Raw genomic sequence first — 24,899 nt, 5'->3', positions numbered from 1 at the left:
GCTCACTGTATCTCTGACGGCGATTCCAGAATAAACACGTCACGCCACAGGAAATTATTTGCTAACTGTAGCTGTTTCCGAGCGACTGCTTCTTAGTGAATGATTTAAAATGGTGGGGCAGTCACATAATGTTACAGAGGCCATTTCATGAAACAGTTGTCGGTTGCACATGAACTCGTCATGTTTGCAACTAGCGCTGACCATTGGCAAATTACCAAACTACGCTGTGGCGATATACATGAAAGAAAACTTCCAGACTTTCTCTTCAAATTGACATATGTATGATATCTGTACAATGTTTGGTTCTTGTGCAATAAATGGTTGATAGTGTTCCCAAACTTTATGTACACCTTTTATTTAATTTATTTTCAAATTTTGTAATATCTGTTAACTGAACAGGAAAATTAATTTTCTCTTTTACAAAAATTTCATGTAATTCTAATCCAATATATTTATAACTATTAATTTTTTCTGAATTTTAATCTACAGTTTGTAACACAGATTTTATTGACCACAGAAAACATTTTTGAGATGTTGTTTTTTACATTAATTACAGCTTTCTTATCTGTAAGTACTTTTGGTAAATCGATATAAGAAGCCCCATAAATTTAATTGTGTCTATTAACACTTAAATCTGAACTATCTGTATAAAATAAACACTAACCAGATTTTTTTCCTTTGCATTTCTTCCATTTCAGTTAATAGTTTTTTTGTTGATTTTTGATAATAATCTTCTAGATAAGTTGTTCTTAATAGAACTTTAGTAGCTGTTTTAAAATGAAATTCTGGTATTTCATCTTGTCCTTTAAATTTGCTGTTTCTTGATCATTTTAATCGCTCTTCTTTGTAATAAAATCTTCTTTAACTTTGTCATTATTTATTCTTTAATTTGCTTTCAAATTCTTGTGTTTCAACAATATTATGATTTTTATGATTTCTGTAAGTTATTATTATTGATTTGAAAGAAGAAGCTTTTATATTAATTCGTTTTGTTGATTTAAAAAAATCGTCATCATCTGGAAGATTAAAAGCTGGACAATTTTCTGGTAATTTTTTGTTTAATTTCTTGACATTTATCTACTAGAAGCTTTTGAAAATACTTCTCATTATCGATATTATTAATTTTATCTTCATATCTATTTTTAAGATCGCTTAAATGTTGTTTAATAAGAGTAGAATAATTTTTTAAATTTTTCGGTTTACACATTTGTATAGAAGTATGCCTCATTCAAATAACGATATTTAGAAGTTCATCTGTCACAATTTGAGAATCCTGCTGAACTTTGTTTTATATTGTGCTTTATGTCATGTGTATTATGTTAAGAAATTTCGTTCTTTCTTTGTGTGTGGTAAAAAAGAGCTATATTTTAAACAATTCGTTGCAGATTATATTAATTGTAATGATTTTGTATAATGGTATTGATTTACTTATTATTTTGAGCTACAAAATATACATACACTCCTGGAAATTGAAATAAGAACACCGTGAATTCATTGTCCCAGGAAGGGGAAACTTTATTGACACATTCCTGGGGTCAGATACGTCACATGATCACACTGACAGAACCACAGGCACATAGACACAGGCAACAGAGCATGCACAATGTTGGCACTAGTACAGTGTATATCCACCTTTCACAGCAATGCAGGCTGCTATTCTCCCATGGAGACGATCGTAGAGATGCTGGATGTAGTCCTGTGGAATGGCTTGCCATGCCATTTCCACCTGGCGCCTCAGTTGGACCAGCGTTCGTGCTGGACGTGCAGACCGCGTGAGACGACGCTTCATCCAGTCCCAAACATGCTCAATGGGGGACAGATCCGCAGATCTTGCTGGCCAGGGTAGTTGACTTACACCTTCTAGAGCACTTTGGGTGGCACGGGATACATGCGTGCATTGTCCTGTTGGAACAGCAAGTTCCCTTGCCGGTCTAGGAATGGTAGAACGATGGGTTCGATGACGGTTTGGATGTACCGTGCACTATTCAGTGTCCCCTCGACGATCACCAGTGATGTACGGCCAGTGTAGGAGATCACTCCCCACACCATGATGCCGGCTGTTGGCCCTGTGTGCCTCGGTCGTATGCAGTCCTGATTATGGCGCTCACCTGCACGGCGCCAAACACGCATACGACCATCATTGGCACCAAGGCAGAAGCGACTCTCATCGCTGAAGACGACACGTCTCCATTCGTCCCTCCATTCACGCCTGTCGCGACACCACTGGAGGCGGGCTGCACGATGTTGGGGCGTGAGCGGAAGACGGCCTAACGGTGTGCGGGACCGTAGCCCAGCTTCATGGAGACGGTTGCGAATGGTCCTCGCCGATACCCCAGGAGCAACAGTGTCCCTAATTTGCTGGGAAGTGGCGGTGCGGTCCCCTACGGCACTGCGTAGGATCCTACGGTCTTGGCGTGCATCTGTGCATCGCTGCAGTCCGGTCCCAGGTCGACGGGCACGTGCACCTTCCGCCGACCACTGGCGACAACATCGATGTACTGTGGAGACCTCACGCCCCACGTGTTGAGCAATTCGGCAGTACGTCCACCCGGCCTCCCGCATGCCCACTATACGCCCTCGCTCAAAGTCTGTCAACTGCACATACGGTTCACGTCCACGCTGTCGCGGCATGCTACCAGTGTTAAAGACTGCAATGGAGCTCCGTATGCCACGGCAAACTGGCTGACACTGACGGCGGCGGTGCACAAATGCTGCGCAGCTAGCGCCATTCGACGGCCAACACCGTGGTTCCTGGTGTGTCCGCTGTGCCGTGCGTGTGATCATTGCTTGTACAGCTCTCTCGCAGTGTCCACAGCAAGTATGGTGGGTCTGACACACCGGTGTCAATGTGTTCTTTTTTCCATTTCCAGGAGTGTATATGAAATGGTAAACTAAAAACGTGAATGTAAACATAAAATTACAGTTTAAAACATAAAACAAAAATAAGTAAAATAAATAGTTAGAATAATAATTAATGTTTAGATATTTTAACTGGGTATGTTCAAAATGCTGCAATAGGACAGTGTGTACAGCTTATTTTCCTTAAATGGAAGTTAAGAAACTGTCTTTATAAGACATGAATGTATGTGGCATGAAAATTTGTTTAGTTTATGTTCTCACAGAAATTTTCATTTTTCAAAAATAATTACTGGTGATGGGATGTTTTGCAAAATTAATTAATGGTGATGGGACGTTTTGCAAAATATCAGATTATTACAAAATTAGATTGTACAGTTTTCAAGAACATTAATCACATTTCAAGTTTTATATCATGATTTCGAAGATATTCCCTCTAAATCTCATACTTTTTGGGTTGTCAAATTAGACAAAAACGAAAATATGTCTAGTTCATAATTTTTCAAGCTCTACTACCCAAGAAGTTTCATCAAGATCGTTTAATTACACGTGGGAGTGTTCCCTTCTTAGTGGAAACCAGCACCTGCACATATTTCTAAACAATATTATCATTCAATATAACTATGCTTACATGGAATTACTATTTTCTGTTCAAAATTGGTAAAAGTTAATTTTCTCCTAAAGAAACTGGGCAGTGAAGCTGCAAGGCGCATGACAGTGCAGGCACATAGCACATGCCATATATGCTATGTAGGCAGACTGCCTCTGACATGTACTGAATTTACCATAGTTCTATGAGTGACAGGATCAACACAGGTTCTTTGCACTTAATTCTTCTGACCAAGACATTGTGCTTATTGACAGCCAAGTGCAACTACTCACTACTGCTTGCTTAGATGAGAACCAATGATTGCTTAACGAAGACTGATTAAGGTCTACTATTTATAAACTTGTGTAGGAAACCATCAGCAAATTTTTAATGTACATGTCGCGTATGCTCCAATGAAAGCTTATAAACAGAAACTACACACAAGAGTTATACATAAAAAGAATTGAATCTGTTTTAATACTATGTATTAGATCGACATTCTTTAAGGAGCATTTATGTTGGATTCTACTTTTATGGACTGGTTTTTCGGTGCCCAACTTCCTCCCACCATTTCTATTACAACCTCAAATGACTGTTACCCAAACAACTTTACTTGAAATATATTTTCTGCCAGTAATCATATACATTTTGGGAAACAAAACAGTCACAACTAAAATGGCTGTACAGCCTTTGTGAAGGCATATATTTTACAAATTGTAAAATACTGTATCTTGTATAGTTTAATTATCTTAAATGACAATGTTTCTTAAACTATAAAGTTCTTAAAGGAAACAAAATATCCTTTTTATTAAAAAAAGTGAGCTTTAAAATGCATTATTAAATCCAACTACAGAAACTTATTAATGAAGCAGAAATTTTGGGCGCATGAGGTCTTATTGAATCTCCAGTATTGCATAGTACTTAAATAATACATTTCTTTCGGCAATTTTATTAAGGTGTTAAATCAAATATAAGTCATAAATAAATAATACATTTCATGTAGGATCTATGTATTGTTTGTATATCTTGTAAGAAAAGAAAAAAATCGCATTTACATTAAAAGTGTTGTCTAGGCAAGTAAATGATTTGCTACGTTTGAGCTTGCCTTGTTCTTGAATTGGATACGATTATAGCTACAATTCAGCGCGTTCAGTGGTGGGAAGACCTTTGTTGTTTCTATAACGAGTGTCCAATAAATAACGTAAAAAATCAGAAACTCTAATTTCCCTCTTTCATTATACAGCAACAAAGTTAGTAAAAAGCTGTAACACTACGTAAATGAATGACTGTTTGAGAACGAATTCTAATTATATTTACGAGACGGCGTAGCGGAACGGCTATATAACAGAGTTTCATATACGAAGAAATAATTCAATGAAAAGAAGAAACATTAATATATTTATTGAAATTCAGAAGTTACCGGAATCTCACGAAACAAAATCTTATTTGAACCACGAATTATTTTGTAGAATTTATTTACCAATCAAGATGATTATTGTAATAGGAGTTATATTTCGAAATCTGCCCTACATCAGATAACACAGTTCTTTCAAGCGGAACGAGGATGATGCGTCGCCAGTGATTGCGTTTCAGAAAACCAGAGAGGTATCTATTCATTAGACGAGTGTTTAGCGTGGTTGGTTTGATTATCAGCTGTCATCTGTTAAGTACTACAGAGAGACAGAGAGTGCTGTTGTCTGCGCTCAGAGCATGATGATAAAATGTCTCACATTTGTAAATGATTCTTCTGTTACATAGTTTTTGTATGAGGAAAACTGACGTCACCGACAATTATAGAAGTGAGAGCAAGTTATGTATCACTCATTGGCGCAACGGCGTTGGTGGGCGTGGTGATATGAACTTTAGCGCTGTTCCAACCTACTTTTAGAAAATTAGTTTTGAAAGTGCTGTGTGGCTGATCTGTCAAGATGGTTTTTGAAAGCGTTGTAGCAGATTTGTTAAATCGTTTCCTCGGAGACTACGTCGAAAACTTGGACCGATCACAGCTGCAAATTGGAATATTTGGAGGTGAGTAGCCGCATTGCGGTACGTCGCAAATGCGCTATTGCGTAGCGCTGTTGTAAACAGACTTTTTCCATAAGGTTATGTATTGCTTTTGTACTTGATATACATGTCATTTAATATTGTTGTTTATCAGGTGATGTCGTCCTACAAGACTTAATTTTAAAACAAAGTGCGCTTGATGACTTAAACTTGCCGGTGAGAACTGTGTACGGGCATTTAGGTAAGTTACCTTTTCGTGGTTTTGTAAAATTACGTTGGTAATATTCTTTATCGCATTGTGTCATTTGCTCTGTTTTACCCCGTCCTCTTAAGCTTCACTTAAAATATTGTACAAAACGTAATTATTCTGTTGTGCGTAAATGTAACTTCACTACAATCTAAACATCATATAGCGTCACTAACCAAGAGATTCGATAGGTAATCATTATAGTTTGTTTCTTTGTTTATTTATCCACCAGTTACAAATACAACACATTATGAAGAGTAAATAAGTGTGAGTTGATTGACACACACAGTCACACTTGTTTGTGCATAATGATTTGTAGTTTTACCTTGAGGAGAATGGAATTTATGATTGTAATCTGGGGCATAAGATACCCTTCTACAATGCATTATATTGTGAAAGTGTATTGCAGAATAAAAGTGGTATTTAATAAATAATTTGTTAAGATTGGATAACTATTGTGTGTTATTGAAATAAACCTTGGTTGTGTAGCATTTTGTGAGTCATTTTAGTGTCTGCATTCTGTGTACCTCTTTAGAAGTCACTTGCCTATACTACTGAACAACATGATTAAAGGATTAGTAATAATAAAACTGAGTTATTTCTGACAGCAAAACAGAATCATGTCACTATGACGAGATATTTTTGGAAGTACATACTGAAAGAGCAGGAAAGTTAAATATTTCAAGAAAAAAATTCAAAATAATCTAACAGTTTTGATGGATTTTAGTTCTAGCACCAGGAGGTGGATATGTTAACCAAAAAGCTAAAGTCCCTCACTTCCCATTATACTGACCTGCAGGTAAAATTCCTAACATAGGAGGCCATGCTGAATTTCTTATGTGAAAAGTTTAAAAGCTTTTTAAATAAAGTTTATTACTATTCTATATCTGTATGCTTCATGTTTACATATGTATTTTTTGACATAGCCTGGTCACGAATACATTTCTCCAAACGACAGACCAGTTTGTCGATACTGTAACTGTAATCTGTTAGACTTTGCTGGTGGTACCACAACCTCACTCCTGCTTGCATGCTTCGTCACTATCAAAGTGGAGACCTCGAAGGTTTCCTGTAAGTTTTGGAGAAAGACAAAAATCAGGTGGGACCAAATCAAGACTGTATGTAGGATGATTCATGACAGTGTGTGTATTGTCCTGCTGAAGGAGAGAATTTCTGTATCTGGATGAACTCTGAGTTCGTGTTTTCAGAAACACTATTACGGTGTTCTGTTTTTCACACAGCCCTGTTGGATGTGGCAGAGAGTTGCAACTTGAATCAATGAAGCAGGAAAGTCAACTGAGTAACATGCTTAACATGTAATACCTCAACCAGTACTGAGAACTTTTCAGCATGTCCTCAGAAAAATAATTGAAATCGAAGTTATATGTTCTTGTGTAGGGTTCAGAGTGTAGGTTTATATAGTGGTGCAAAAGTCTAAAACAATAACCAGCAGACATCACACAGAATAATTTATTTGGATAACCCTTTTGGAGGGTATGAAGAATCACCATTGCTTTTGTTTCTTTGTGTGTAATTTTCATTGCTCCCAGGCTTCCTTCACTCTTTGAGAATGCCTTTCCTTTTCCCATTCTAACTGAAATGTTTTTCATATCTTTGTCAGTTTCAGTGAACCATGTGAGTTTGGTTTTGTAGCTGTTTAGTGAGTTTAAGATCTGCTTGGTTAGTCTGTTATCAGCTCAGTATGTGTGTCTATAAAACTGTCCACCAGATAGCTTTTCCAATTTCAAATAGAGCTCTGTCTGTAACATTCTTCTTTCAACTTATTCAAGTTTTTCAAGATCCCCAAATCTTGTTGGTGTTTTTTTTTTTTTTTTTTTTTTTTTTTTTTTTTTTTTTTTTTTTTTTTTTTTATAGTTCTTCATGCCCTAGTTGATAGTGTCTTAGATCTGTGTCCCAGGAAAAATTTTTTGTTATCTATGTTTTTTTGACATATGGAACACACTTCATTTTATGTACTGTATTTTCTGTTGCTATCTTTCTTTTGTATTGCTCATTATCCAGTCTCCTAGCTATGTAAAACAGTTTGTTTTGGATACTGTATTGTTATGGGTTTTAAGATTTTATGGGGGCATCATTGATATTTGCCATGAATATTGCTTTTTCCAAATGACATTTTTAGTCCTATTTTGTTTGCTTGTATCTGTGGTTCTCTTGTTTCTGTGGTTTTGTGATTTGTACTTTGCAGAGTGTCAGTAATTAATGCCATATTATTTCCAAAAACTGAACAATATATGATTTGAGTTTCTTCCTAGTTAAACACCCATAATATTGATGTATTTTCACCATTCTCTCACTATCTTCTCTAATGTGCAGTTGAAAAGTAGAGGTGACAAACCATCTACTTGTCTCGCACCTGACTTTATTTCAAAATGTTTTGGCAGTTCCCCCATAACTTTTACTCTGTGTTATGTGTGTTGAAGTTTATGTAGTTATTTATGTTGTTTTACTGTTCAGTCCAAATTCCATTATAATGTTGATTAGTGCATTTCTAGAAATTGAGCCCTGGGCCTGTTTGAAATCTACAAAAGTTATCACATTTTCAAGTTTTCAATTTTCCTCATTTCTATTGTTGCTCTATACAAGATGTTCCTGTCCTAACTCCTGCTTGATACTCTCGTACTTGTGGGTTGAATATTCTTTCAGTTTTCTTCGAAAATACCCCAGACAAGATCTTATATATGACTGGTAGCAGGGTAATTCCTCTATAATTGCTAGGCTCTGTTTTCTTTTCATATATTAATGCTGAAGTCCATTCTGGTGGTAAGCTATTTGTTGTCGAAATTTCATTAATTATTTCTGTTAGACATAGAATAATGTTGCCACAAGAGTCTTTCCGCACATCAGGAACTGTATTGTCTTCTCCCGATATTTTGTTATTTTTGTTTTCTGATTTTTCTCTATTGTCAACAACTTTGAATTTCATTGCATTTGGACTGTGTCATGAAAATCAGTCTTCTTTTGGTTGATCACAGTTGCATAACTCTTTGAAGTAGGCTGTAAGTATTCTGCCGTTCTCAGTGTTATGAGCAGTCTTCATGTTTTTGAGCTTTGAATGTTCAAACTTGGTGGTTTGTACTTTTAAAACAATCTTTTAGTGTTTTACAAAAGTCTCATGTGTTGTTCTGCTTAAAATATGGCTCATTTGATTCAGGTTTCCTGGCTTCGGTAATATTCTACCTGTTCTTATAATTTTTTATCTGCATTCCAGATGTTTAAAGCTTGTTGTCTCTTTATAATTAACCCATCACAATTCATTTATTTTTAAGAGGAATGGTTTCTTTTCCCATCTGAATAATGTGTTTTTGATGCTGTTCTCAAAATTTAGGTATTCTTTTTATGAAAGAAGTTTTTCTAGCTAACTTCTCTATGCCATATTTTTTGGTTTAGTGTTGATTCTATTTTCTAAATATTGGTGTAAACTTGAATTTAATTGTAGATAGGTAGTGGCCCTGATCTAAACAAGCAATGTTGTCAAATTTTACATTGACTACCTCTGTTGCAGTCTGTAGCAACATGATCACACAATGTTACAAAAAAAAGTAAGATGTAATTCTGTTTACTCTAGGCTTCATGTTAAAAAGGGTTTGACTTTGCCAATATAGACAGCAAACAGCATTCTGTGTATGGTTATGTACACCCTTGCTTTGAACTATCATGCCAAAACAACTGCTGAATAGTAAAAGTGGAGGAGTAGTGAAAATACATTTACACATGGAAAGTAATCTAGAAACAATCTACGTAATTACCAGTGAGTAGATTAGCACCTCGTAATTTGTTGTTAGTATTCTTTATAGATGTAGTAAACAGTGACATAATTCTGCTCACTACTATGTAACTTCACTTGTTGCATAGTTCTTTATTGTGAGATTTATGGAACATAGTATGTGAATAAATAAATGAAGGAATAGTTATTGTGAAAATATGTTATATTGATTGTCTCGAGTCATTTATGAGTACAGCAGACCACGTGATATGATGTAACATTCATTTTCATGTTTGTTTATTTATTTGCTGTATTTAATTTTTATGCAGTTGGGCACCCATTTGTAATGCAGGCTTACAGGACAAATTTGAAAACACCTGCAAATTATTGAAAAAGCAATAGGATGTAATAATGAAACATATAGCTAGGAGATGCATAAATGAAGACACAACAGTAATTACAAATGTGTGTTGGGTTTAGCGTGACTGAAGTTTTCGATCATGTGGTTGGCATGGAGGTCATTCTGTATGAGATAAATCATTATGTTTGAGCTCAGTCTGTTCCAAGATTCTACAACAAACTGATGTCAAGGATATCGGATCCCTTCTGCTATCCATGATGACGAGGATGATGTGGATGATGATGATGTGGATGATGATGATGATGATGATGATGAAGCAGATCAGTAACATGATCCAAAGATGAAACTGTGATTGATTTTACTATTGTTTCAGGGAAACTTGTGCTGAAAATCCCATGGCGCAACTTGTATAGTGCTCCCGTAATAGCGAGCATTGAGAGATTATTTCTGTTGGTTGTCCCAAATCAGGAAATAAAATATGATGCAGAGAAGGAAGAGAAGTGGAAGCAGGATGCGAAGCAGGCAGAGCTGCAGCGCATCGAGGAGGCCAAGAAGCTGGAGAAGGAGAAAGGTAAAACGCTGAGCTCTGCCTGTGTTCAGTTTTTGGTGTATCGAAGGTGGTATCCGAAAGTTCACAAAATATATTGGTTAAAATTAGATCTAATTTGCATAAGCACCTTTGAAATAGACCCCTCAAGAGCAAATTCACAGATCACAACATTTCTGCCACTTATAAACTGCATCCTGGAAGTCTCCAGAAAATGCAGATAATCCCAAACTACACACATTTTTACCAGAAACTAATATTCACTGTTTGTATGAAACGCTCTTTGTGTCACATTTGAAACCTCATTGCATTAATGATTAAGTCATCTCGGATTCTGTGCAGAATGATGCCTTGACTATGCTGATAACCGGAGAAGACTTAATCATTGAAATTCACCAAGGAAGCTTGCACTCCCATACAACTTGTAGTATTACTAATGCGTTACTAATGAAAACCTCTACTTATCTAGAAAACACAGTAAGTTTTATATCACTTGCATTCAGTTCACTTGTAATAAATACTCATCCAATTTTATCTGGTTCTGTTTTTCATTCACTTTTTTTCTGGCAGTACCTCTATTGTAGGAGTCAGAACATCAGTCAACGTCAATGAATGTTGTCAAGTGTTCTTGAAAAACAGCTATAAAGGCATCTCCGTGCTTCGGTGTATGTGATAACTGGTTCCTCGATCACTGTCACCTTTCTCGTCTACCACTGAAAATACTTATCAGCTCAAATTCTGGTCAAGAAGCATTGCTATCTAATCACTCGATGTTTTCATCATGAGTGTCTTCATAATTTGAAATTGGTATTCTGAAGGAAAATATTCATTATAATTAAGTCTCCATCTACCGGTGTGTGTGTGTGTGTGTGTGTGTGTGTGTGTGTGTGTGTGTGTGTGTGTGTGTGTAGGCAGAAGCGGATGGGAAGAATTTCCCATTGTGATGAATGATGCTTAGCTTCTAAACCATATCCATGAAGACATCTATCACCAGTGACAACCTTTGGATCTTTTGACACAGCTGTTTAAATTCCTTGTAGGCTTCCGTATGTTGCTTGTGATTGTATTGAAGGAATCCTGAAATAAACCTCTCTGCAATCCTTCAGATGTTCAATACTTGTGACAGAATACATTCACATATACCTTAACTAATTTCCTAGATGCTGGTCACAAGAACTGACAATGGTCAGGCGAGCATTGTGCTGACCACAATGCTCCTCCATATCCGCATCCCATGATGCCTGTCAGCTGAGGATGACATGGTGGTTGGTTGGTATCATTGATACCGTTGAACCTTTGAAGATGTGTTTGGACGGAGTTTAGATTAGTTACTTCCAAGGTGTTTCAGAAGCTCAGATGGTCTATCTACAGTTTTTAGAGTCTGATACTTCACTTTGTGAACAATTTCTGGCGTGATGCCAGCTGACCTGAATCTACATCTTCATCAGTCAATGTCCATCTGTTTTCGAGCACTTGTACTGTTTAGATAAATCTGTGACTTATCTAAAATGTTGTCTCCAACAGTTTCGTGTGTGTGTGTGTGTGTGTGTGTGTGTGTGTGTGTGTGTGTGTGTGTGTGTGTGTGTGTGTGTGTGTGTGTGGGCCCGCGCGCGCTTGTGTGACTGCAATGCTCAATTAGAGATTTAATACAGAATTTTTTTTTTTTTCATCACACACTTGTACAGACAAGGAAAAGCTGCCGAGCACATTCACCGAGAAGCTGGCGGCGCAGATCATAAAGAACGTGCAGGTGTACATCCATGACATCCACATACGGTATGAAGACAGATACACCTGCCCACAGCGGCCGTTCTCGGTGGGTGTGACACTGCACAATCTATCGGTGCACAGTACCGACGACAAATGGAACGAGTGCATTGTGCAAGACGACTCGCCCATGTTCTACAAGGTTAGTCGTACAACTTCTGAATAGTTATGTACTTTAATCTCGGCGACAAAAATTGCACAAGGGATACACTTTTCCCATTTTATAAGTGCTATTTGTAAATTAACCTTTGATTGGCTATTAAACACAAACAAATGCTTTTAGGTTGTTGGAAGTTATGTGGTTGGAAAAGGAGACTTCAAAGGTCACATTGAGATAGTCAGCTCTCTGTTTAATTTCTGAGTGTTATATAAGCAGTAAGTTATTGAAATGGACAGTGCTATTGCAGCTCCAGCCAGTTACAACGTATGTTGTGCTATTTGCTTCCTGCAATCAAGAGTAGTCAGTGCTGCTGAGATTTGTCACCAAATGTGTTGTGTATGTGACTGGTGCTTTGGTGGACAGGCACAAAAAATTCGATGCTGGTTGCACAGATGCGAACGTGCTAAAAAGTTTGTGCACATAAGTCGTGGTTCACACTCTTCGAACTTTCTGAAAATGCGCCTGATATTTCCAGTTAACCATTTTTAACACTATCACAGAGAGGTTTTGTGCATGGTAAGTGCCAAAATGTGTAACAGATCTTCACAAAACTGAAAGACTGGTTTCACCTGTGACATTCGTGCAGTGCTACCTTAAGAGGGAGAGGAATATTTAAAAAGAATCATGACTGTGGATGAGGCGGGGGTGCAGCAACCAAAGAACAGCGCAACAGTGCAACCACTTTCATTCTCCCAGTAGACACAAACATTAAAGCAGACATTGTCATACCATAAAATGATAATTACAGTTCTTTGGAACCACAAGAGTAATGCATGAGAAAACAGTGACATCGCAGATTTTGTTGTGAGACTTACAAAAAAGGTCAGGCCAGAACAAATGAGACAGGATGATTACCAAATGAATAATTTTCCTTATTGCTAAGTACAAAATGCGATAAAAAAAGTAACAGGAATTTTTTTGATTTCGCAGGCGTTATACATCAGCTTTTCAATTGTTTTCTCCAGTTGGTACACACATTCCTGATGACTGCTTTCAAGTGCTCAGTGAATTTATATTGCCAAAAATGATGGATCAAAGAATTTGCATTAAATTTTACTTAAAGATGGAATAAAGTGCAGCACTGCATTCAGACTGTGAGTTTACAAGTGGTAGAAACGTTTCATAGGGAGTTGAGAAGACATTGAAGATGACAACCACCCTGGATGCCATAATACATAAATTACTGACAAAAATGTGAAAAAAAAAGGTTCTGGAAAATTGCTGAATCACAATAAGAGAGGTTGCTGATGGTGTCAGCATATCCTTTGGCTCATGCCAAGCATTATGTCTTTTGCATGAAATGCATAGCAGCAACGTGTGTTCTGAAGCTGTTGAATTAAAAAAAATTCGACAAATTTGGTCACGTGTGAAAATTTTTCCCACTGTTTTCTCTCATTGCAATGGGATCAGTGCACCACGAGTTCATGTCTTATGGTGCTACAGTCAGTAAGGAGAACTACCTGGAAGTTATGTGCCATTTGTGTGAAGCAATCCAAAGGAAATGACTAGAATTGTGGCAAAACCACTTGTGGAAATTGCATCACGATAATGCTCCCATGCACACCTCAACACATTTTTTTTAAAAAAAAAAAAAAACCATTATGTTGATTCAGCTACCGTATCACCGGACAGGGCCCCCTGTAACTCTTTTCTGTTTCTGATGCTGAAGGGAACCATGAAAGGAAATCGCTTTTGCCACCATTGGTGAGATAAAAACAGAATAGCTGACGGAGCTGGACACCATAATGAAACGTTTGTTCCAGAAGTACTTCCAAGATCGGAAAAAAAACATTGGCACAAGTGTGTTACATCTAACAAGGATTACTTCGTAGGGGACAAAGTTGATGTTGATGACAAAATAATTCTTTAAGAAGAAATGGAAATCCTCATTGCTTTTTATCACTCCTCTGATGTTCTTGTTACATTTGATAGGCCATGTGTCACAATAAGAGCCCTCTTATATCTGTAGTATCCCACTCATAGTTACTACATACTAGCAGCACAGTTGTGGACTGTATTTGTACTGTTAATGTATTTCTCCAGTGTTTGAATGCTGGAGTTCCAATCCTAAAGTGGTCTGGACCGTAAGTATCTTCTTAGCCAACTGTTGCTGACATTACATCTTGAATGCTTGACAATGTAATTAATATTATAATGCTTGACAATGTAATTAATATTATAATGCTTGACAATGTAATTAATATAGTTTTGTGGAAGATCCTGTAAGTACAGCTACTCTGCCTGTCTGTATTGTTGCCTTCAACAAGATAATTTATCTCCTTGTTTAAATAAGTTATAAATGTAGCAGTGTATGGCAGTTGTTTAGGTGATTCAGGTGAAATGACAGTCTTTGCCCTATGAGATATTATCATATTTTATAGAATACAAGAGACACTTCTTTTCTTTTCCTTTTTTTTTTTCTCCGAAAAATTGCTTCCACAATTCAGTTGTCTTATACTCAAAATTCAAATAAAAATGTCCCCTGTTGAATTTAACATTTCCATCAGTCTTAAAAATGGCCATTTATTCGATGCTGCGGGAAACCTATGTCTACCTGACAGCATCGGATTCAACTGGCAGCAGTAGTGCACCAATGTGAGAAACATGAGTTGTTGGAATTCACAAGCTTGCTAATACTGTCTCCCTTCTTACCACCCTGCCATCACAAGTCCAGAACACAGTCTAGCCTATGATGCGTCATTGCCTTCTATGCTGCCAATGAACTAGAAAGTGATTTGTGTTATCAGTAACAGTACAATATTTTTGTCAGTAGCTAATTTCATAAAGGGAAAAAAGTAAAAGGTGTCCATATGATGCTGGCTGTAAATTGAAAGTAATAGTATATGCAGAACAAATTGGAAACAGATCAGCTGAGTGGCATTTCGGCCCTCCACCAACAGAAAAAGAACTGTTTGTCACTGGCAGGCTAGTAAAGATGATCTGAAAAAAATGAGGAAGACTAAATGTGCAAATACAGGCCAAAACTAGATGATGACATACTGAAATGTATCCAAGGACACTGTCAAAATGGCACTAGAATTAATACAAAAATGACTGACATATTTGCTTGTAAGCTAATGCTATAGTGGAACATAACAGACTTTAAGGGCGAAGTTGGTTAGTGCTACAGGTTTCTGAAGCGTCATGGATGTAGCATGTGAACCAAAACCAAAAAATCTCAGAAAATGTCACAAGAATATGAAGACAAAATATTATTTTTCCCTTGCTTTATTATTCAACATTGGAAGAAAACCAGGGTGGAACTAAGCCAAATAACGAATATGGACAAAAGTCCTCTGACATTTGATGTGCCGAGTAACAGAACTGTTGCCATGAAAGGTGCTAAAACTGTAACTATAAAAACAAGTGGACATGAAAAAATGCACTACGCTGTCGTCCTTTCATGTTGTGCTAACAGTACTAAACTTAATCCGGTGATCATTTTCAGGCACAAAACAATGCCAAAATCTTCTAAAATACAGCTAGGTGATGTTGTTCACGTATATGACAAGGGTTGGATGGCTGAGGCTGGTATGAAATTATGGATTAACAGAGTATGGGAGAGAAGGAAAGGTGCTTTATTGAAGAAGAGTTCTCATCTTGTGCTAGATCAGTTTAGTAGTAATTTTAAAAATTCTGTGAAAGAGAAAGTGAGATAAGGAAATACAGAGCTTGGTGCTAATGCGAGAGAACTTACTTCACAATTGTAACCTCTTGAGGTCTCGATAAATAAATCATTTAAAGTGTATATGAGAGAGGAATGGAACAAATGGGTGACGGATGAACCCCAACATGAATTCACGGCAAAGAGATCTTCAAAACAGCCTATAGTCAAACAAGTGTGTCAGTGTATAAAGTACTTTTGGTCTGGAGTGACAGAAGACATTATTGTTAAATCTTTAAAGAAATGTGGCATAAGTAACGCTCTTGATGGCAGTGGTGACCATCTTATATGTGAAGAGGACAATGATGACGACATCAGAGATCAAGAAGAAAGTTCAGATAATGATTTTCAGGGAAGTCAGTTTGGTTTTATAAACTAAGAATTTTTTTTAGTTTGGCTTTGCAGTCCAATAATAAAAATGGTTCAAAAGTTATTTGTTAGAAAAGTGCTTAAATGTTAAGGAGTGTCTTATAGTTTGTAAAATACAGTATGTAATTCCTTATAATTCTCTTTGCTTAGGCTGATAGATAATTTTTCCATTACATAATAACCAATTCTGTGTCAATGTTTCCAGTAAGTACATGTTGTATTTCAAAGAATATTTAATAATCAATGTAATGGCTCACTAATGCCACCTGTTAGCCAAGTGCATAAACTGCCCATCATCGTTTCTGCTGCAAGTTCACTCAGTCTTTCCTGATGGGTGATAACCGTAATGGCTGCACGGAAGAACTCGCTACCCCTATGGGGCAGGCACACTGTTGATGTGATGTACTTTTCAATTACTCTTGTTTTATGTATTCGACAAGTCAGTGTGGCACCTGTGTTTTATAACTGGAGGGTGCTGTCATTATGGTTGTATGATTCAGGCACAGTAATATTATTTCCAGGAGTTATGTAGAAGATTGTGACCTGGTTATAATGTGATAGTTTCAAGTTGTATACTGGTTTACAATTATTCAGATTGTCATAGTAATGTTATTGTCGCGGCATGTTGTAGATCTGAAGATGGAGCTAGACATGTCAAAAGTGGTCATTGAGGAAATAATAACTGTTAAACACATGATCTTGGGGCAAAAATTCTTATTTAACCTAAATTACTGTCTGAATGTGATTAATTTGGAAAATATAGCAGGTGGAGTAACTTTGCAATTCTGAAGTTAACCTTAGAACTACAGTTACCTAGTAAGCTTATTTATCTAGTGACGTAATTGTAGACAGAAAATAAATTCCAGAGTGGAAAAAAATGACATTTATTTTAGGAGTTGGAATCAGAGAACATTATTACATACTAGACTACTCCAGCAGCTTCAAGTAACAGTTATAATGTGTGCTCACTGACAGAAAGCTATTGCAAATATTAAAGAATCTGATACGTTTTTAACTGCTTTCGTAATTTTGTAATAAAAAATAAATATGCCTCTTGAAAAGCAAGTTTCAGTAAATAAATTTTCTCATGTTTATTTCCTCGTATCATTTTCACAGTAAGCTCCATAAACCTATTTTTGTCAGGTGCTTGTGTTGGAGTGTCTGGCTGTGTACTGGAACTGCAAGACCAGATCCTTCCCAGATAGTGCAGGTGACCACAAAGCGCTGCTGGCGGAGTTCCAGGATAGCATCTGCTCGAAGGAAAAGGCTCCACAGGGGTTCAGTTACAGTAAGTTTATGTGCCACAATGTTCAGGTCTGTAGTATGCTTGCTGCCCCTGTTTTTGCTCCCTTTGCTAGTGGTTCTATTGCCTGAATTCTTTTCTATGGAAGTAGTGACATTTTACAAGTACCACATTAAAAATAATGGAAGGAATACTTTGTGTGTGATGTAGCCAGTAGCCAGTAGTGAGACTTCAGAGAAACCAAATTGTCTTTCTGTTTGTATGAATAAGGGGTTTACAGGAAAAAAGAGGAAAAATGGAGTTCCAAAATGATAGTTCATTGAACTGCATTCATTCACAACAGATTTCTTATGAGAGATGTTCTGTGCCACCTTGTCCCATTAAATGTAATATGATGAATTTGCCAAAAATGTTTTATTGTAAGACTTATTGCTAGCAAAGGTCACAAATGATGCAGATTAGAAAGTTAGTAAGAAATTTGTGGTCATAAATTTCTACTGTTTTCCAGGCAGTTGCCATTATTTCCAAGACATTCTTGGCACTGTGAGATGAGCCCTTTAAACTAGTTGTGTAGAATTGGTCTTTTAGTGAATAAATAATTCAAGTTTCAAACATTTCACTATCTCATTGTTGAACTGTGAGCCACATACAAAAGTGTTAGGAAGAGGTGATAGTACCCGAGATGTGGTCAGAGTTCAGAGGGAAGGTGATGGAGAAGTAGCCTCTCAGTGCCAAATCGTTTGAACAAAATATCTTTGATTTGAGTCCTTCAGTGCCCTATCAAGGTCTTCTTCCTAAATTGTTTCCCATCGCATCTTCATCATCTGCTTCCTTCTCACTGACCATAATATTATCTTAAAGTTTGTATTCCCTGTATATCTTTCACATGATTGTAAGGGCTTGCATTTATACTCTAGTCTCTCTTCTTTGCAATTCTGCACTTTCTGTCGATCTTTTCTAGCTACCTGTATCCCCTTTTGTTGCTTCATTTATTGCATTTTTTAAATATTTTCCCCTTTTGTTGATTAAATTTTGTATCCCAGGAGTTATAGATGACTTTTTTACTGCACTTTTTCTTTTTGTCTGATCCTCTATGGCCTTCAGTGTTTCATATCTCATCCCCTTCGTCTTTTATTGTATTTTTTTAACCTGTTCATTCAGTGCAGTGAAATAGTGAAGACTGTAGAGGATCGTCAAGGCCAGTGGTAGCTACCGTGGTCTAGGTATACTGGATGTTCCAGATGTTCCAACTTTTCATGGTGGGCAGTAGGAGTCTCAAAAATTTTTCATTTGTTTTTCATAAAATTTTGACATCAGAAATATTAAGAATTATTATTATTATTATTATTATTATTGTATGTTTTAACTTAGTATAAACCTGTGTTACAAAAATTTATAAAGTAAAGTCAAGTCCTATTACATAAATCACCTTTACTGTGAAAGCTGTGGTCAGTTAGAAAATTTCACCACTAACAGAGATACAAAAGTGAATGGCATGTAAAAAAAGGTTGACTATCCCTGTAACAATATTGTGAAAAGGAAAGTTGTACTCAATGTATAGCGGAAATACTGAGTCACAGACAGGCACAACAAAAGAAGACTGTCATACACATAACAAACGCTGGAGCAGCAGTACCTACCACACTTCATCTACAGGATTCAACAGCAGCAGAAGATGAAGCAACATCCAAATCTCCACTCTCACCAGTTGCCACAACAATGCCTACAGCAGCAGCAGCAGCAGTACCTATCACACTTCACCAGCAAGATTCAACAGCAGCAGAAGAAGAAGCAGCATTCGCCTTGTCTCCCCAGTCACCAGATGCCACAACAGTGCCTCCACACACCATAACAGCAGTTCCATCAATTCCTGTAGTAGCAGCCTCATCTACAATATCATCACAAGGAGAGAAGAGTAGGCATACAACGGTAGATGTGCTACCACTCCAAGTGAACAATTTTTTAGTAAAAGGCAACAAGAGGCAGAAATCCAAAAGATAAGCTCTGAAAAAGATTTGAAAACCAATCACCATAGTGTTCAGTGTGTAAGCAATAAGAGCATGGATCTTAAAATATGTTACCTTAACGTTCAAGGACTGAAAGATAAAGAACTTATCATAAATGAGTTTGGTCTTGATAACCAGTTTGATATTTTTTGTCTGAGTGAACACTGGGCTAATTAGAAAGAACTTGCAGTTGCCAAATTTGACAATTTTAGTATAGTAAATAGCTACTGTAGGAAAAAGCACATTAGAGGTGGTGTGGCAATTTATTCCAACCAGTCACTCAATTGCACAATAACCAAACTAGACCTAAATCCCTTGTGTGATGAACAGCACTTTGAAGTTACGGGTATAATTATTAATAGTCATAAGCTAATAGTAGTATCCATGTACAGATCACCAAAGGGAAGCATTAACATATTTTTAGAAAAAATGGACATGCTATTGAGTGAATTAAGTAATATTAAATGGCTACACTATGATATTGCAATAGGAGGTGATTTCAATGCTGATTTTGATGTTACTAAATGTAAGGGTAGTGTTGCAGATCTGGAAAACTTACTAAGACAATACAATTTACATCATGTTAATAACAGGCCCACAAGGAACAAAGCATGTTTAGATAACATCTTTGTAAACTTCAAGACCACTGAAAACACATGCGAAGTTGTAGTGTTCCCATTCTCTGACCATGACTCCATATCTCTAAATTATGCAAGTAAAATTCCCATCAATAGGAGCAATGCAAACAGACTTGTCCCAACAGTTGTGATTACCAGACTCGTAACTGAGGATAAAATTAACACATTTCGTAATCCCCTTGCTGACAGAGACTGGTTTGGCCATTGTAGTGTCGATCGACATTACACTTCAAGTAATGACCTGCCAGCCAAAATAATATTTAATAGATTTTTTAATGCATTCTTGACCCTGTTTAACTATAGTATTCCCATAAAGAAAATCAAAATAATAGACAGCAGCCACAAATCCAGATCTCAAAACAGACAAAATATATGGTACACTAAACTGCTGACAGATCTAAAGAAACAAGTTTTGTTGCTGTACAACATATACAATAGTATGAAGTCTGACTGTGCCAAATCAGCCTATGTGGAATGCAGGAATGAATACAAAAAAGCCATCCTGCAGGCCAAAAAAACCTACAATGCCAACAGCATACATAATTCCACCAATAAATGCACAACCGCTTGGAAAGTAATTAACAGTGCTGCCACAGATACTAAAAAAGACAAAATTAATATCCCACCACAAACACTCAATGAGTTTTTTATTAATTCAGTGAAAGAAATAGGAGACGCAATTATCAAACCAGACATTAGTCCATCTGAGTTACTCTCTCAAAATTGGGGTAGACAGTCACTAAATACAAGCATGCTAACCTTCTCCGAAGTAACACCTAGATATGTACAAGGGGTCATAAAACAACTGAAATCGTCTGATAGCTTAGATATATATGGCATATCATGCAACCTGCTAAAAAGAGTGTGTGATTGCATTCTGTACCCTTTAACCCATTGCATAAACAAGTGCTTACTTGAGGGATATTTTCCTGATGAGTTAAAACTGTCTAGGGTCGTCCCAGTATACAAAAAGGGAGATTAAGACTCTCCATCTAGTTACAGGCCTATTTCAATAGTACCCGCATTCTCCAAGGTAATAGAATGCATCATGTACCAACAATTATCATCTCACTTTGAGAATCTAGGAATAATTAATGCTACACAATACGGGTTTAGGAAGAATCTGTCAACCATTGATGCAATCAACACGGTAGTCAGTTACATCCTCAAAGTTTTTGAGAACAAAGGCTTTGCTCAGGTCTCAGTCTGTGACCTAAGCAAGGCCTTCGACTGTGTTGAGCACACGCCACTACTAGAGAAACTAGAATTCTACGGCATCAAAGGAAACAGTCTGACTATTAAAAGCTTATCTCAACAACTGTAAACAGGTAGTTTGTGTTGGTAAGGAAATGTCAAACATAGAAAATGTTAAAGTAGGTGTGCCTCAGGGATCTGTACTGGGGCCCTTCCTGTTTCTGATAATGATCAATGACCTCCCCTCGTTTATTAGATCCACCACTGTATTGTATGCAGATGATACGACTTTTCTTCATAGCAGTAACAATCTTGATCTTAAAACCTGTGCTGAAAATACACTCTACTAATGCAGCATATTGGTTCAGAGCAAATGGTTTCCTGCTAAATGAAAATAAAACTCAGCAGATAATCTTCACTCTAAGAGACAAGCCACTATCTGATGACCCTAGTTCTGTTAAATTCCTGGGAGTTTATTTAGACGAAAAGTTATACTGGGGCCAACATGTAAACTATATTAGTAGTAAGCTATCTAGAATAATTTATTTATTAAGACAACTCAGAAATTGTGTACCCGAAACATACATCAGATCATCTTATTTTGCATTTTTCCAAAGTATAATATCCTATGTCATTATCTTGTGGGGTAACTTGTAGTCATATACATGACATCCTATTATTGCAGAAGAAAGCCATTAGGATAATTACAAATTCTTCACATAAGGCTCACTGCAAACCCTTATTTACCAAACAAAAAATTATGACTGTAATAAACCTCTATGTATACAATGTCTTAATCTTTACGAAGAAGAACCTACAAGATGTGAAACGTAGAGAAAATGTACATTATGTACATTGTTACAACACAAGAAGCATCAAACACATATACACGCCTTACCACAGACTATCAAAATCAATAAATAGCTATGAAGTCACAGGGCACAAACTATTTAATAAGCTGCCACATGCCATACAGGATCTTCCTGAACATACATTCAAAGAAAGACTGCATGAATGGTTTATTGCCCACCCGTTCTATGATATCAATGAATTCTTCAACTGTAAAATGCAGTAATCCAACAGATGACCCACTGTACATTTATTGTAATATAAGCTAAAATATTTCAGTAGTCAATACCTTATCACACTGTATTATAAATTGTAACTTCATTTGACGTTGTCAATTGCTGTAATGGCCTAAAGACAATAAAATCTTTATTATTATTATTATTATTATTATTAATAGCTTTCAGCCAGTAAAGCCTTCATCAGATTTAGACGGCAAACACACACATACACACTCATGCAAACACAACTCACACACACGACTGCAGTCTCGGGCAACAGTTGCCTGAGACTGCAGTCTCTCTCTCTCTCTCTCTCTCTCTCTCTCTCTCTCTCTGTGTGTGTGTGTGTGTGTGTGTGTGTGTGTGTGTGTGTGTGTGTGTGTGGGTGTGTGTGTGTGGGTGTGTGTGTGTGGGTGGTCCCACCCCCCCGTCTAATTCTGATGAAGGGCTTACTGGCTGAAAGCTATTATTTGTGACAGTTTTCTTTTGTTGTGCTTATCTGCGACTCAGTATTTCTGCTACATGGTGAGTAGCAACTTTCCTTTTCACAACATTGTTACTTTCCATCCTGGATTTTCCATTGCTTGACTAGTCCTGTTCTAGACAAAAAAAAGCTACAGTAGAAGTTTTTTGATAACTAGCAAGACAAAAATTTGTGATGGAGGACTGTGTAGAATATGGAAGTGTATTTTGAAGACCCATCAAGACACCAGTCATTTTTAAATAACTTGTATAATTGTAAGATAGATATTTGGAAAACTAATTGTGTACTTGGAACATTTCTAGGGGCTGATATGGACTCTGGTTATAATTGGTTGGTTGTGAGTGCCAGATAAAAAATAAAAGAAATTACGTACAGATGGGAAATAAAAATTCTTGGACTTCAGGGAACTGGAAGAAGCAGAGGTTGTTCAGAGTTTCAAATGGAGTGTTGGGTAACAATTGGTTGAAATGGGGAAAGAAATACAGTAGAAGAGAAGTTCAATCATATTTTGAATTTTCTTAAACACGGCTGCAGCAATGGCATAAGGGATTGCTCATACAATTGAGTGTACACCCACGCAGTAGTGTGGCCATTACCCCAATGTGGGTGAGATTGCCGATGTCTGCAGTGCTTGTAATGCAGCTGCTGCTCCTGGGGTTGGGTGTGCTCCTGCATTGACGGTGGAATCGCTGCACGCTACTTGTCGTCTTACTTTAATTTTAATGATTTGACTACAATGTGTGAGGCAGAAATTTAGCACAGTTTAACAACACTTCACAAGTCTTCAAGAGAGATTCAAAACATTCACTCTTAGGAAAGACACTGAAACTAGTGAGCTGTACTGTGTGTGGTTTAGTCACTAGCCACCATATTACTGTTAATATCTGAGCATACGATAATTAGTGGGGATGAAATTTTTGTAGCACACCCTGCTCTAAAATTTTAAAAGTAGAGCTCGTATGTAAAACAAAAATTTCTGAGTGAAGCTAACTACACATCTGATGTAACTGAAATGTAAATTACCATCGATAATAAGTTGTAGCTTGAAACTAAGTTGCAAATAGGAAGAAATATGAAAGTAACTGTTTCCTTCTGTATATAGAAGAAGTGTCCCGACTGATTCCCTGATTCGTCACCACCCAGCTCAAACCACTAGGGATAGAAACTTGAAACTGGGTGTTGATATTACACTCCAGGCATTGTTTAAGAAGAGACTTTTCAAAATTCCACCCATAATGGGATAAGTAGGGGATTGCTTTTTTGAAAATGTCACTATTAAGGCAATTTTGAAGCCAGCACAACGAAAGTTGGAATTTGGTTTCTTGGTCAGAAATAAATGTCTCATCATCTTTGAAAATTCAACCTTTAAGGGGGTGAAATAGTGGGTGAAAGGTTTTTGAAAATAAATCATTATTAAAGAACTACTAAATCATTTTTAAAGCCACATCTATGATCTATGAAAATTGGTACTTGACTTCTCAGCTAGGAAACAAAAAGTTTGTGTTTTTGGTAATTCAACCCATAAGCGGGTACAACAGGATAAAATTTTTTTATGAAAATATTTTCTTATATTTAAAATTTTAAAGCTAAATCTTCTCAGGTACAAATAAAGAAGTTGCAAGGGGTGAAAATTGTCATTGCAATATCACCATAAGAATTCAAATGGGAGGGCTAACAAAAACCTCAGACTCCAGCTACCAGAATTGCTTATTGGTCTGAAGCAGATTCGGAAAAGACCATTCTTCTGTGGTCATAATTAGTGTGAAAACTTCAGGAGAACTAAATCAAAGAAATCTATTTAATAGTCACCCAGACCAATTGGCTTTGTCAAATTTGTGTAGGAAAAAGAAACAGCTCTTTATTGTATTAATTTTTCAGTACGTATAATACATGTTTATAAAATTATTTTTATTGTAACAACTATCCAACACAACTGAAGCTGTGGACACTGAACTAGTTTACTTTGTGTGATACCACAG

The 24,899-nt window shown here is 36.8% G+C and overlaps 1 protein-coding gene across 1 annotated transcript in view; it reads left to right on the top strand.

The window, feature by feature from the left end:
* Positions 1-5,257: 5,257 nt before the first annotated feature.
* LOC126109417 (intermembrane lipid transfer protein Vps13) overlaps positions 5,258-24,899 on the top strand; it is a 443,304-nt gene continuing 423,662 nt past the window's right edge. Inside the window, exons 1-5 of the mRNA XM_049914452.1 lie at positions 5,258-5,473; positions 5,604-5,690; positions 10,155-10,352; positions 12,014-12,237; positions 17,432-17,576. Coding sequence (XP_049770409.1) covers positions 5,374-5,473; positions 5,604-5,690; positions 10,155-10,352; positions 12,014-12,237; positions 17,432-17,576 — 754 coding nt within the window. The 5' untranslated portion in view covers positions 5,258-5,373. The remainder of the gene's footprint in view (positions 5,474-5,603; positions 5,691-10,154; positions 10,353-12,013; positions 12,238-17,431; positions 17,577-24,899) is intronic.

Source organism: Schistocerca cancellata, chromosome 12 (genome assembly GCF_023864275.1).
Source record: "Schistocerca cancellata isolate TAMUIC-IGC-003103 chromosome 12, iqSchCanc2.1, whole genome shotgun sequence".
Taxonomy (NCBI): Eukaryota; Metazoa; Arthropoda; class Insecta; order Orthoptera; family Acrididae; genus Schistocerca; species Schistocerca cancellata.
Note: the sequence above shows the minus strand (reverse complement) of the source record. Positions and strands in the feature narration are given on the sequence as shown.